At 41.6% G+C, this 16,274-nt stretch overlaps 1 protein-coding gene across 2 annotated transcripts in view; it reads left to right on the forward strand.

The window, feature by feature from the left end:
* Positions 1-16,274, forward strand: part of nbas (NBAS subunit of NRZ tethering complex) — a 155,705-nt gene that overhangs the window by 98,376 nt on the left and 41,055 nt on the right. Inside the window, exons 44-48 of one of the 2 annotated variants that reach the window (XM_035143683.2) lie at positions 632-882; positions 5,476-5,816; positions 7,471-7,695; positions 11,354-11,556; positions 15,420-15,509. In XM_035143683.2, coding sequence (XP_034999574.1) covers positions 632-882; positions 5,476-5,816; positions 7,471-7,695; positions 11,354-11,556; positions 15,420-15,509 — 1,110 coding nt within the window. Of the gene's footprint in view, positions 1-631; positions 883-5,475; positions 5,817-6,233; positions 7,191-7,470; positions 7,696-11,353; positions 11,557-15,419; positions 15,510-16,274 lie in introns of those variants that run through there. The other variant, XM_035143684.2, reaches the window with a different exon arrangement.

Genomic DNA, 16,274 nt, shown 5'->3' on the forward strand with positions numbered 1-16,274 from the left:
CAGTTTCCATAAAGCACCACCAAATATTCCCCAGTGCTGTTTTCTTCTCCCTTTGATGGTGGAGGAAATTAGTTTTTTTCCGTCAGTGGTGCTGTTTTGTCTTATCTTTCTCAGGCATGGTGGCTGCTGCTTCTAATGTGAACCACTTAGATCCTCACATGTTTTTCTGTCAAACAAACAGCTGTTACTGATGCCAGAATCCTAAAGTTTTTCACAACCGGTGAAACCAGTGGTTGTTTTCTGCAGAGAGGACATATCTCACACAGCAGGTGTTTACAGCAGCAAATGTAGAAAAGTTCTCAAAGCTTTGAACACGGGATAGACCGGATTATTATTGCATTTATTGGTATTAAAACTTTTGGGATTATTACTGCACTTTCCATTAGAAATTGCCAAATACATTTATTCACATATACTCATTATTTTGTCTAATTTTGTTTTGTCTGACTTTCTTTTCTCTATCTCTCTATCTATACATCCATCCATCTTCTTTCTCCATACCCCCTCTCTCTCTTCTGTCTACATTTCTTCTCTTTATTTCTGTCTTTTTCTCTCATTCTGTTTCCTTCCCTCTTACTTCCTTCATTCCTACCTACCTCTCTTCCTCTTTCTTTCTTTCTTTCTCCTCTAGTTTTTCCACCAAGGATATTGAATCCCGGAGCGAGTCCCTTCGTCTCTTTGACACTTTGAAGACTAACCCTCAGGCGTTCTACAGCCACATGACCAAGTACGTTCTGCCGACTGTGGAAGGAACTGACCTCGGCCGCTTGCTCTACTACTACACCCTCCTGGACGCTGCAGGCTGTGAGCCTCACGTCACGACCACCATCAAGCCGGACTCCCATGTCAAAATGCTCAAGAAGCTTCGAGCTGTCGCCAACGGTGAGACACTTGTATTTTCTATTTCTGTGTCATTGTGATGCAGATGGTGAAGCCGCTTCATAACCCGAGGGCAGTTTACAAAAAGAACAAAAGGCAGGAATAGCATGTCTGTATCAGGCAAATGTAGCCAATGTGTATAGAGAAATAAGCTTTGACAAATGTGTTCAGTGATTGGTGCGTAACTGGGTGCTTGCAACTGAGTGTTCAAATCCACACACATACAGTTTGCCAACCAATTTGTGCACATGTAAAGCAGTGTTACAAATGCACACATCACAAAATGAATATAATAATATAATATAACTTCACATATCTAATTAATGTTCGGCATAGACTCACACAGAATAACGAATGCATGCTGCGTGCTGGGGCATCTGGGTTTTCGGTGAATTTGTGTCTAATTTTGGGAAAGATGGTTGTCTTAATGGACAGAGTAACTTGTCACACCTCGATTAGAACCCATTCATTATAGAGTAAATGCAGGTTTAAATATAGATATATGGTACCCAATGGCATGAATCATTGAACGCATTTGTAAATCCCATTTTTCACTTGTAGATCATGAAGATGTTGTATATCTTCACAAATTAGGAACCAATGGAGTTTGCTTTCTAAAATGCTCCCTAACACCCTATCTGGCCATGTTAGCTGAATCCAGTCCATAATCGAATACATTCTTCCTTGGATCATGCCCCAACCCTCCACAAACATTTCATTTAAAACGGTTCTGTAGACTTTTAGTAATCCTGTTTACAGTCAGATCGACAGACAGACAGATTAAAACATAAAATGATGATTAATGAAGTGGAAGTCATTCTTGCTTCAAAATGGGATAATTCTCTTTATGAATCAAAAGGAAAACATTTCAAATAGTGGTGGTTAAAGTCGAACCAAACTGTGAGTATCGTTTTAATGGTACAGAACTGGCAATGGCCCTATTATGTCAAACAATCTTGTTTCTGAGAAGTACGAAATTTGAAGGATAAATTAACTACTCTATTATTGGTGGGAAATCAGCCTCAAGACTTTAATGTCAAGAAATCTAGTCCCCTGTTGAGGACTTGAATCAAATCCCCCATGACATGATTGATGACTCACAGACAAATGCTGATGTTCCCTCTGGCCGGTCGATAACCTCTGAGCCACAGATTGTCATGTAGAGTTAAAGAACTCAACGGCTGAAAGCCTAAATCCATGGTATACTTCTGCTGCCGGATAAAACGAGCAAATATTCATACATTTTTCTCTTAGCAACACATAAAATACCACTACTGACTTCAGTCGCACACGTTTTCTTTTATCTCGACCTCGTCTTGTCTTTTGATCTCATGTATAAAAATTCATGACAGACATTACTATTCACTTTTCCTATAAACGCAAAGACAAATCCACCTCTGTGCCACCGCTCAATAGACACATCGATCTCCTGGAACGACGGTGTCACAGCGAGATGCTGCTCCTGCTCAAATTTCCGAGGCTGAACCCGCTCCAAGGACACCATGTCCAGGTTGCAGCGTGTCAGCCTGCTTAAACTTTGTTGTGTACAGGTGGAGGTGGTGTCACTTCTTGGTGAAGTTCAGTAAAGGTCAGCCGGGTGTCAGCTGTGTTTTCACGCCTCACTTCTTCCTGCTGCTCCAGATAGCACCACAGCTTTCGCCGGTGACACATGTCTCTGTTAAACACCCCTACACACACACATACACGCACACCTGTGAGTCATCCACATCAAGATGCATTTTTTTGACATAAACCAACAAAAAGTGGAATTTGCCTCGAAACTCACACTGCCACTGCTGCATTTCAGTTTCACTCGCATCACTGCTGTACATTAGCAAACTGTTTGCCAGGCCCGAGTTACTCTTGCACAAAACATAAGCCGTTTACAGTGGTGTCAGTGGAATTTTCTTTTTCTTAGTGTTTTTTCAAACAGTGGTTCTTTGATTTCAGACAGTGGGACAAAAGCAGCTAAGGGCTAAACTGTTGCTAGGAGGCTTTGTCAGCTGTTGAGAGCTAGGAAATTAGGCTAACTTTTTTTTTTACAACAGGTAAATAAATGACCTGCATTGTTCTGATAATGTAGAGCTGATTTGTGCGAGTGCTATAAGATGTATAACGGTATGGTTGATAGCTTACACACCACAATATAAAGTATTTAAATATAAAGGGCTCATTCTAGGGTAAACAAAATCATCACCACCTGCATCAGTGGGACCTCGATACTGCGGCTCCACCCAGTGATGACTACAGCACAGGCTCTGGCGCCATATGCACAAGATGGCAGCGTTCGTATTCAGGATATTTTGGCTTCATTTCTGAATAGTGTGAGAGTTGCAGAAGCGTTTCCCTCTTTGTGTGTAGGCTATGGCTTCCACACTCTGAGGAGATACGACAGTAGATAGTCGTTCACAAGGGTTTTTTAAATAACATTATCTGAAACACCACATACTACTCGAGTGTTAATGATGTCTTCATAGGTATTGGATGTAGAGCTTTGTAACTTAAGTTAGCTAGTTTTTCTATTGCTCATTCAAGAAAATAATTTAAAAAAAGGAAAATATGATTTAAGCAGTTGCTGACACGACACTATTGCTGTTGAATTTCTGGCTGTGGCAGGACAAACTTTTGAAATGCTGAGTAGCTCTCTTACTACAGCCACATGCAAAAACTAAAACAAAGCTACAACTGAACATTAGCTGTACACACACACACACACACACACACACACACACACAGACACACACACACACACACGTATATGTAGGCATGTACTTCACCAATTTAATTAATAATCATGTGCTGACAAATAGACTGACTTTGTGATAATAACACTCTCTGAATCGCTCTCTGTCACACACGCTTACACACAGATATACACACTCGTGTAACCGTTCAAATGTAACCCACACATTCACACTCCTGTAGAAAACTGACACACAGTCTGTTGTGTCGTCTCTAGGGCCACCAACTTTCTACTAACGCTATCCAACTTTGACACACACACACACACACACACACACATTCTCATACACATACCCGCTCTAAATTACAAATTTTCCGTCCTGAACCGACACATGCAAACTAACCCACACAGACCCACTTACAGAGGCATACAGACGCTGCAGAGACAGGTGGTGTGTGACCAGTATTCATCACAATTTCAGACACAGTACCAGGTGACTGTCTGAAAGAGCTCTCCTGAGGATGAGAATGAGATGCTGCTGGGGTTTGGAAGAGACAGAGGCAGAGAGAGGAGTGGGTGGGACAGGGGGAAAGAGACAGAGAGTACATGTGTAAGTGCATGTAAGTCTTATCTGCAGTTTAAGTGTCCGTCTGGGCCTGTCTGTGTTGTAAGTGTTGTGTGTGTGTACTCGGCTGAGTCTGAGTGTGTGTGTGTGTGTGTGTGTGTGGGGATTCTGATCAGGGTTGACTGAGCCCTCCCCACCGGCAGACCAGTCTTAAATATTTAAAGCCCAGACAGGCTGTGGTGTTGCCACCGTAATGTGTCTGTCTGATGTGCTGGAGACCAAGCATGTCACCAGCACTATCAGACAGACACATTACTGTCTGTCTGTCTCTCTCTCTCACACACACACACACACACACACACACACACACACACACACACACACACACACACACACACACCAATCCAAACAGCCATTCTCCAAAACTACGATCAACTTTCAAACGTATCATCTGCTTTTGTGATGCACTCACACTCACACACACACACACACACACACACACACACACACACACACACACACACACACACACACACACACACACACACACACACACACACACACACACACACCCTGTCTGGGGGATGTGATGCACATGGACAGACCCACAGACAACCTCTACCCATTGGCATGCCAACACAGACAGACAGCAGCACTGTCACACTCAGGTCACACGCTGTCTTTGTTGTGCACTTTAACCTTTTACTGTCGTCTGTTATTCACGTCTCCTCTGCCACGCCGCGTTTCTGTCATGCGAGGGAACATTGAACATCCTGTGCATTTTGGATCACTGTAATTAACCTGCTAGTGCTGCACGGTTCACACATATGTAACTATAGCAAGTACTTTACTGTGTATGCAGTGTTAAGTGCCTTCAAATAGGCCTCTCTGACACGTGGTTTGAATGTTGAACTAAATGTGCAATGCCCGAAAATGCATCTTGTGTTTTTTAATATACACGTCTTGAATTGTATTATGTACCATAATAAAGAAGTTGTTTTATATATTTCACAGTGTACAGCTAAACGTAAAAGCGACCTTATAGTAAACTCCTACCTCTTATTACTTTGCTGAGCTTTTGAACATATAGATTGCATTTGATATCAACACTTTAATGGCACAGTCTCAATAACCAGGGCAAAGTGCTGCGGGAGGTGATGTGTACGAGGACGTGAGGGAGCCCTCTAGTCTGCATGGTATCTTTTATGTACTGTACATACAATGAGTTAGTAGCACAGGGGATTGATTAAAGGAAAACACATTCTAAATGTATTCAATACAGTGTAGGAATGTCAGCATACATTTAAAGCTTTTAAGGCATTCACAACAAATGTCCGTCTCTTTGCAGGCTTGGATTACCGCAAGCTGACCGATGAATCCTTGGATCCGCTGGTCACTCTGCAGTCAGTTCTAACCAGTCAGAACGTACTGTCCATCTCCAAACTCGCCAATCGTCTGCCTGTGCCCGGTGGCGAAGGAGCAACGGTCTCCCCCAGTGCAGTCCATGCGGTTTGGCTGGAGAAGCTGTTTTGGAAAGGCGACCCCCAGTTGCTGAAGAGGCCTCCACAGAGCGACCAAGACTACCTGCACGCTTACGACACCTGTGCCAAGTATCTGGACAGACTGGTCCCTGCTGACGTGGCTCACCTCCTGGATAATATCACCTTCTCACCTGACGCAGCCAAAATTGTGAGTCTAAACTGGGCCAGAAAACAGCTAACTGAATTACTATATTTTTCATATGAATACTGTCAGAGGCTCCAGTGTTTCACATAGGAACTGGTTGGGGTTGGACGCCTTATACTAAATTTGTGGATCATCAAAACCACAATAAAATATTTTATTTTGTTCACCTCATCACTCGATGTCTTTATAATTCAATTCAATTCATAATATCATAACATTGCGCAAGACATATCCGCCACATAATTGCGACACTGTCCTGCAGAGTACTTAAACGTACAATATGTAAATTTAGCTGGTATTGGTCTCTCAATCAACAAAAACAAAAGACCTTGTATGATGTCTAGTCATTTGTAGACATTTTAATGAAGAATTGTTACATATTATATATTAATCCTTTTTTCTCATTTGCACCCCCTGCAGCCCCACCTCTAGACGCTTCCATTTCTTATAGCCCATCTTTTTCCCCATGACTCCAGGGGAGCTAATTGATCCCTCTCTATTTCAGAGCCAATTAAACCCCAACTCCCAGCAGGCATTGTTTTCCCACTGTGCTTTTTAACATGCTGAATAACTTCCTCAGGATCCCACTGTCTGCTCCTTCTTCCCTCACCTTCCTTCTCTCTTTCTTTTTTTCTGACCTTTCTGAACCCCTTGAAATTGAGAACCGTGACCCCCCTCATTGTTCAAAATGAATCTGACCTTTTGCACCCCCATTGTCCCCCATGATAGATTGATCCATTCCCCACAAGGCCAAGGGGCGAGATGGATGGCAAGACTTAGCTTACCTCATACTGGGCATATTTCTAAAGGGATATGGAGGCAGTTGGCATTTTCCCTCCTTTGAAGTATTGATCTTTAATAACCTCAAGAGCAGAGATATCCTCTGTTCCTCAACCCCCAACCGGTTTGTCCAAGGCTTGGACTGACATTGGTTGTGAATGCCTACATGTACCTCTACACTTAAAGACCAGCTTGCAGATAAAACAACAGACCACATACAGCCTGACACACAAACGCATACACACACTTCCCCTTCAAATAAATAATAATGGTTTGTCATGTAACTCCATTTGAGAGATCGTCCTGTCCTGGCCGTCAGGCTGTGTGTGAGAAGTATTTATCTGGGTGTGTGGCTGGGGTAGCTGGAAGTGTGAAGTGGGGTGATTTTTAAGTGTCTTCTTGGTGCGAATGTGTGTGTGTGTGGGGCCTGTCAGCGCCTGTGTGCATTCATACAAGAGAGTAAAACCTGCTACAGCCAAAGGCCTTCTCTTCTCCCCATGAATGGGTAACCTGCTCTCACCGAATAGAATCAATTACACCAGGCTGGCAGCTATGATCTTAGCCTCTCTCTCAAATAAACACACACACACACACACACACACACACACACACACACACACACACACACACACACACACACACACACACACACACACACACAACTTTTGGTTCCTGATGGTACTTTGGCACTGATGGACTGGGTTATACCTGTCTTATCTTTAACATGTTAAGTGTGAAATTAATGCTTATAACCTGTGCACATCCCTCTCCCTCTGCTCCTTCACTTTGACCCCGATCCCCTCCCAAATTCACTTTCCTTATCCCCCTCCTCCTCCTCCGCTGTCTATCCCCTATGTCCATCCTATCCTGTCTCCAGCTGAGCATCCAGGCGAGGTCGGAGGTGATAAAGAGAGCCACCAAGGGCCTGCGCCAGCTGGCCGAGAAGAGCCGGAAGAGAGGAGGCGATGGTGGCGGGGAGCACGAGGGGATGGCCCCAGCGGGGATGACTTTTGATGAGGCTCTGGCGCACCTGCAACAATCTCAGGCCCACCTGGACACTCTGAGCCATGACATCATTCTGTCGTTCAGAGACAGCCAGCAGGTAGACCCCTTCTTCCCAGATAACAATATATATATCCTACAGAATTTTTTTTTTTTTAAGCGTTGTCAGAGATTTCCCATTGTTGAATATAATTGTTATGTTTGTTGAAGATTGTGGTCTTTCAGTTTGAGAGCCCTCATTGTGGGAGTGTTAGCTTTACTTCGGACGGGCGGCCAGTACAGGACTCTGAAAGAACTAAAGCAAACGTACCCACAGTGAGGGAAATAACACTACGTCTGGCATTCTGTGGAGAAGTAAAAAGCAGGGGAGAAATAAGAGCAGATGTTTCAGGCGCACAGAAGCAGTGTGATATGTCCAGGCAACAAATTATCTGAGTGCAAGTGCACAGTTTGAGCACAAGCAGAGCAAATCCAAGCAGGGTCTATTCAAGTGTTTGAGTGAAAGCATTACAAAATCTGAATGTGAAATCAATCAAACTCCTGCTCGCAAACTGAAAGACGACACTCATAAAGATGAAAAAACCCATAAAATGTCAGGAAATGCGGACATAGACGCTTATTATTTGCTGCAGGTATCCATGGTTACACTATAATTAGCCATCAGTATGATTTTGATTTGTATGTGTAAGAAACTCTAATTATTGCATTAAAATGTTGCCAACTTTAAAAAGAATATCCTGTGCTAAAGTGGAAAGAAGAGTGGAAGAAGAAACTGTTCCAGAATGACTTTAATTACCTTGATGGACTTAATTATATGCTGCACATCTCACAAGTTTTGAATTATTGTATATATCACTATAGTAACTTTTCTATTACTAAAAGGGCAGATTTATTACACTAGATATAGAGCAAATCACCTTCTTTATCATGGAACTGAAAGTAATGCACAAAAGTGAGCACAAAGACAACATGGATATTTTTAGGGTCTTTGTTTTATTCTTGTTATTTAACTATTCAAATTATCCAAACAGCCATTCTCCAAAACTACGATCAACTTACAAACATATCATCTGCCTTTGTGATGCGTGCACACACACACACACACACACACACACACCCACACACCCACACAGACACACACATTTGAAGACTCTCACATCCTGTTACCCTGCTTGTTCATGAGGTCACCTTTAATTTGACATACAGGTTGTGTCTGTACTTTCTGTGGTCCTGCGTATATACGTGTGTGTTTGTGTGCGTGTTGTACCTTTCTGGGGTGGCTCTGCTCGACTGAGCTCTTCCCGGCCTCACTGGGACCAGTCAAGGGTATATTAATGTAAATCTACGGGTTGCTGTTTCAAATGAGCCCTGCCGTATGGCTATATATACAGTACGTACACCGTGCTGTATCTCATTAGGCAAAGTCACAGTGACTTAGCCCACTGTCACCTCCTCAGGGCTGTCTCTCTCTCTCTCTCTCTCTCTCTCTCTCTCTCTCTCTCTCTCTCTCTCTCTCTCTCTCTCTCTGTGTGTGTGTGTCTGTGTGTGTGTGTGTGTGTGTGTGTGTGTGTGTGTGTGTGTGTGTGTGTGTGTGTGTGTGTGTGTGTGTGTGTGTGTGTGTGTAAAGATGCACGCAGAGATGGGGAAGTGGACATTATGATTTGACAAGCCGATCGTTGCCATGTGATTGCAAGTTTATAATAATAATATTAGTTGGTTTATCTGTGTTTTAAAAAATAGATGCCCCTACATAACAGAGAGGAAGATACAGGCAGCACAAGAGCAGAGCTGTAGGCTGAAGCTGCAGTTGCACACAGACACACAAACACTCGCACACACACCGCAAGCTCTACAATAAAACTTACCTTCTACTGGTGCAGGGAGCAATTGTATCCTTGGAGATAGATAAAAAGGATATAAGAACCAGGAGAGGGAAGATTGGTAGAGAAAGATAGATAGAAGGAAGGCGCCCTGTGTGAGGCTCTGTTTGCCTGTACCATGGTCATTTTTTAAGTGTACGTGACCAGCTGCCGGGAATTATAGTGGATCATAGAGGAATCCACCACAGGCGCCTTTGACCTACAAGGACAGAAAATGACACACTGCAGATATTGTACAATATGTGGCACAATGGTGCAACCATTGTGAAAATGTGTCATTATCCAGTATCGGCACAGAATAGTGGTAGGAATAACAGCTCAGTACAGAAATTGACAGATATACATGCATCCATCTGTTCTGCTCGCCAATGCTCGCTAATTTTGGGTTATCCTATCCATACAACATCAACAAGTTAACAACAATATTATTATTGTTTACAATATGTTATTACATTCTTGCAGTTATTTTCAGTATTATTATTAGTTTTTAAATGTGGCCAAAATGAGTTTGATTATGTGTAACGAGAGACTTAATGTACAGTAAAACAGATTGTGGTTCTACAAGACCCTAACCCTAAAATTACCCTTTAGCAAGTTATATTTTTGCTGGTTAAGGTTTTAGTAACACAAGAGCAGACATAGCTGCCCAAACGTCCTCATCCCTGCTTATGTGACCGTACGTGAGGATGAGAGGAGACATTGACAAATTCAGAGCTTTGGTTTTGCAGCTCTGTAAAAGGAATCAACAAAAACACTCTCCAAACACCAGCCACAAAATACTAGAGATCATTACTTCTTTCTAGATCTACAACTGTCAGATTAATTTCCAAGAGTCTGCCAACCTGCAACGCCCGAGACACCACAGTGATACATGATGCAGCAGCATCTGTCGCAGCTTACTGTCATTCCCCTGGCAAACAGCAAAACTGTTCATTGACTACATCATTGTGCATCTAGATTTTTGGAAACCTGTCACACCCCCCCAGGTTTTCAATGCAGAATGTTTTCTCCATTGATACTTGTCCATTTACTGTGGTCTTTATAATCCCAGATCTGAAGCTCTTGAAAGACTGTAGTGTCAACAAGCATGGTATTGTGTTGCCTCTTTGACATGCATCACCCACAACCAGCTGTTATTAATACTGCAGATATAGATAGAGGTTTTAAATCGAAGCTAATCAGACTCCATATCCTCTGTTAGTGAAAAAGGTGTATGAAGGACAAAAAACACACAGACATAGAAATAAAATAAATGTAGAAATGACATAAATAAATGTATGTAGACATGAATAGATAGATGTTTAAATGTAGAAATTAATTGATACATGTAAACTGTAAAAAAAACTGTAAATAAATAGATAAATTAATGTTGAAATGTATCACCATTAAATGAGTATTTTAATAGACTAGAATACTTTTATTGTCATTGCACAGTACACAACAAAGTAGCAGCAATCCTTAAGGTGCATAGTATAAATAGAAAAAACAAAGACAAACAAAAACAAAAGATTTCAGTTCTCTTATTGCTGTGGGGTTTGTCTGTGAGTTTATTGACCTGAAGCGTCTGCCAGAGGGCAGCAGGTGAAAAGATGAGGAATTGTTATTAATGCTATTTAAAAATGTTCAAGTTTCCTTTTCTCCTTAATAGGGACACATACACACAACCGAACACTGCAACCTTTTTTAATTGGAAGAGAGAAAAACAATCAAAAGAGGAGCAGGGCAGTGCTGCCGTCTGAGTCAATAGACGACCGTCATTCACTAAACTATTTTCAATATACTTCCACTACCACCTCTTTTCTCTGCCTTCAGTTAATTTCTTTAATATCTTTTATCACCTCTTTACAAAATGTTGTGTGTTTTGTTCCTCGTTTCCAGGAACAGCTCCAGAATTACAGTCAACTTTACGATTTGTCTCGGTCCGAGAGGTCAAAAGTACACGAGCTGGCAGTCACCATGGCAACTGATGGACAGCCTCTGGAGTGCATTGGGAAGCTTCTGTGCGTCGCTGTTGGGCCTCTAGACCTGTCCGTCAAAACTGTGCTTCATGATGGTGTGGCGAGAGTCGTGGCTGCGCTCAGGTAATTATCTCTCTCTGTTTTCTTATTTCTTCATCACATACACAATAAAAGTCAGAGGTGGTATCATCAAGTCCCAATACACATGTACAATCCTTTTCCCCACTGATTACATTTAAAATGCAATTTCCTCAAGAACATTGCTAAATACTGATCTTAGTGAACATGCACAATGTCACAGAGAAGCTTGGCTGCAACATAGAGATGGAAAATGACTTGGTTTCACTTTGTGGAAGCTGTCATGTCGTCCATCTTTATAGAGACTAAATGGGCTTCACACTCTGCATTTCCTGGCTGTGGAGCTGGTGTGAGGAGGCAATTAGTTAAGCTTAGCATTTAACACTGGAACTAGAGGGAAACAGATAGCCTGGCTCTGTCCACAGGAAACCTACTGACACCTCTAAAGCCCAGTAATCCACACAAAAGAATTGGACTGTCCCCTAAAAGTCAATGAGTTAACGCATCAGTTGAAAAGACCCCCGAGTCAACTTGCATTTAGTGAGTTGACTCACTGCAGTGTTCTTTAACTGGCTCAAAGTACACAGAGCACTGCAGGAGCAACAGTGTCTCCGGGTGTCAACCTGTAAAAAAAAAAACAGGTCTTAAAACTGGTTGTGATGGAAGTGGAGACAGGTGATGGGAATGGAGGGCAGCACAATGCAGGGCAGCGCCACTCGTTTCTGTTGACTGCTCTAATACTCTGAGCTCCGGTGTCTGTGCTGTCAACAGCCCGGCAGGAGAGACACTCTGCCGTCTGCCAGAATTTCATATCCCAGCTTTGAGCAAGATGCCGAAAAAAAAAAAAAAAAGGATGCTTTTCCACCCCTGACAACGAGTTAAAACATGAAATCATGCGTTTCTAAGTAAAATATGATACTCGTGTACAGCAGTATGGTATAGGGCCACACTATATGTAGGATAGTGAATCATTTATTTCTCCTATTTGTAGATATTGTGTAATGAAGAAAGAAAATACATTAGTAAATATTTATATGAGGGAAACAAAAAGATGGCCCAACAAACCTTAAGCACCCGATCAATGAATACACTGAGATGGATCCACCCAACTCTTGGTCCAGGAGTCAGAAAGCTTTAAATTCTAAACATGCCTCTGCAACTAGTGTTTACTTTTGTGGATATCGTGGTTGTTTTCACAGGGTTTTAAATCATAGATGATATTGTGCAGTGGTTGGCTTCCTATAAGCCACGAGTTGTTCAGAGATCATTTTTATTAATAACGGAATTGAAAAACGAACAGTGTTGGAGTTTAAGGTGCAATATACTACTAAAGATACTGCCTACAGGTGCAGACATAACAAAGGTTGGTACATTTAAATCCCCTTTTTACTCATTTTAAACTCTTTCACATTCACTGTGCCTTGTCAAAGAACATTAGCATCTGTGTGAAGCTCTTCTATACCTTCCTGCTCGGGGACTGTTCATGAAACATTCATTTTTAAAACAACTCATGTTAATAGAGGTATCTATATTCAACTCAAAATCAGCCACAGCGATGTATATTCTAAAATATTTAAAGGCCACCTGAGCCCACCACCTACTTCCTGATTTCTGTCAGTCGGAAAATCTTAAAATATACAGAACTGTGCGGTCCACTTTCGCTCGGCATGTTGGTGGGAAAAACACTGTCAAAACAAATGCCTGAAATCTTGAATAGAATATACAGTAGTTGCCTGTGGGAGTTGCACTCACAGCGTTTTATTGGTGTCTTCCTGCTCCCTGCCTTCAAAAGGAGCAGAAAGAAGATTCACCCCTGACGTGTTTGCAGAGCTGTGCGGTTTTAGGGGACATCGGGAAATGTTCTCATCCAAAAAACATGATATTTTGATTGTTGATTGTTATATGGGCAAGTTGGTTTTGTTATAGCATACACTTAAAAAAAACTGAAATGGAAGGCTCATGTTCACAGTCTATTGTGCTAATAGTGATGAACCAATAAGCAAGGTTTTGCTGAAAGTGCCACATATCATCGGGACATCTGATTGGCTTGATAAATGAGTGTGAATCGCCTTGATTATATTTCTGCCTCATTTCCTGCTGCTTTAAGGCAGCTCAATGGTGCACGGTGCAGATACTGTAGGTGGCACACACACACACACACACACACACACACACACACACACACACACACACACACACACACACACACACACACACACACACACACACACACACACACACACACACACAATCTTCCACTTTCTCCGATTCATTATCTTCTTATAATTAATGCAGCCTGATACAGCTGTTCGCTTGCAGATCTCTCTTGGCGCCCACACACACACACACACACACACACACACACACACACACACACACACACACACACACACAGCCTCATGTATTCACTGTAGTTCTTTCCCTTGGAACATGTCACTCAGTGTTCTTGCATATGAATATCCCTTTATGCATTCAGGTATGACTGTGTAACACGCACATGGTGTGTGTGTGTGTGTGTGTTAGTGTGTGTCTCTGTTGTTGCGGGGCTTTCTCGAAGCCTTGTGTTTGGCAGGTAAGAATGAGCTGCACTTGTTTCGCCTCTATCTCGTAGCGTGCAGTCTGCTGCAGCAGGAAAACCTGAGCCTCACATTAATGGCCGTCTTTTGTACCTGTCATAACTATTCTGTGTTTATGGGTCTTTGAAGAGAAAATGCCAATGGTAAAAATTCAATGAAGAAAATGCTTTCATCTTTCTATTTGTATGGTTTGTGCATGTATATGTAACATGTATATGTGTGTGCATGTGTGTATTTATATATGTATGAATGAAGCTGCATGGGCAGGTGTTCATGTTTGCAAGCCCAGCAGCAAAGTGGACTTTAGTCAAGGGAAATCACCCTTTTTTCCCCCCTTTCTGTCTTTGTGAAAAATGGCCCTGCTCTTGCAACATGTAGTACACACACACACACACACACACACACACACACACACACACACACACACACACACACACACACACACACAACGACCACTCAAACAAACACACTGCAGCAGCTCCCATAGTCACACCAGGAAATGCATTAATGACGCTGCAGACAAATCACACATTATTTCTTTTAGCTCATTAAACTTGTTTCATATTCCAAGACCTCCTTTATCAACATTAAATTATTACCTTTTCTGGTCAGTTTCATCAACCTGCTCACACAGCCCGTGAGCTTGTAATGGAGACAGGTTTAAATGTTTTCTTATTTTTGTGTTTTGTATTTCAATGGCTTCAATAATATTAATTTCACAGTGATACATTGTGTGGTTTCTTTTCCAAATATTTAATTTCTGCTAGTTAAGAAAAATTTCGTATTCATGTCTACTTCTTTCATTTAGCTTTTTTATCTTTCTCTCTCATTAATTACTATGTAGCCTACTGCTTTATTAAAAAGGCCTCTCTTACTCTTACTTGCTATATATATATATAAAACTGAAGAAAGATCCAACTAAGATTAGGTAAGACAGGAGCTAATGTTTAGATATAAGTGTCCAATAGAATAGTTGCACATATAATCAAGCCATATAAGTCTTTGTGATTATTATGGATAGTTCAGATGTGATGGATGGAGACAAAGACATGAATTAGTGCACTTGGTATATTGCAAATGTTAGAGTTGAGATTCATCAAGTCTGGATAATGAATTCCTCTCCTCTAGACATCATCTGCCTCATGTAACTTAATTCCTCTATCTCACTAGATTTCCACCACAGTGCCAAACACGATTTTCGAACTAACTCTGTCCCTGAGAAGGAGGCCTTTTTTTCTTTCCCTAAGTTCCCTCGACATTGTGGTTATTTGAAAATCTTATCTTAATTAGCATATTATATATTAATTTGTATTGATGCCGTTTGTTTTTCAGTGGAGACCCAGACGCCCTGGCAAATTACTCACAGCCCCTCAGGGTCCTGGAGGCCATGGTAACCACTGTGCACAACAATGTCCAGAGTGGGTAGGTATCTACACACACACACACACACACACACACACACACACACACTGGCATACAAACTGCAAACACACTCAGTATACTTACAGAAACTTTCTCCTAGTGACAAATATTGCTTTCCTTAAACTCAATCTAACCCTAACCCAAACACGTGTGCATGGAATGAGTGTCATTGTTTAGAGTCGTGCATAAATCCCACCAACTCTCCCACTTTTCAGCTCTAATCAGATGCCAGTAAAATGTCTGTTTGTTAGCTGAATCAATGAACGGCACCTGCCAACCTGTTTGTTTTTGGAGAGGACACAGCACCTGTTCCTGTTCTTTGAGACCATTGGCCAAACAAATCAAACTACAACAATGGAACCGTGACAGACCCTCTAATTGTCTGCCTTTACTGTAGTTAAGCACAAAGCGAAGGCATCAAAGCTTCTTTTCCTTGATGTTTGGATCAGGGTTGGAACTTTTAAAGTCCAGAAAACGTCAGAAAATCAATGAAAAGAAATAACTATTGCAGTTTTCTGAAGCTCAAGGTAACATAGTTTTTTTATCTAGTCCAATAAGCAACCAGAAGAGCAAAAATATATCACAAAACACAAAGAGAAGTAGCAAATCATCACATTTGTGAAGCTGGACGTAGTGATTATTTTTTATCTTAGTTGGTTGTGATTGAGTTTCGGTTAGAGTTTGAAATTTACATTTTTTGGACACAATAATTGGATTTTCAAAGGTTTAGAAAATGTGTTTTTGAGAAACACCCCTTTTTAGAAT

The sequence above is a fragment of the Hippoglossus stenolepis genome, chromosome 20, assembly GCF_022539355.2.
Source record: "Hippoglossus stenolepis isolate QCI-W04-F060 chromosome 20, HSTE1.2, whole genome shotgun sequence".
Taxonomy (NCBI): Eukaryota; Metazoa; Chordata; class Actinopteri; order Pleuronectiformes; family Pleuronectidae; genus Hippoglossus; species Hippoglossus stenolepis.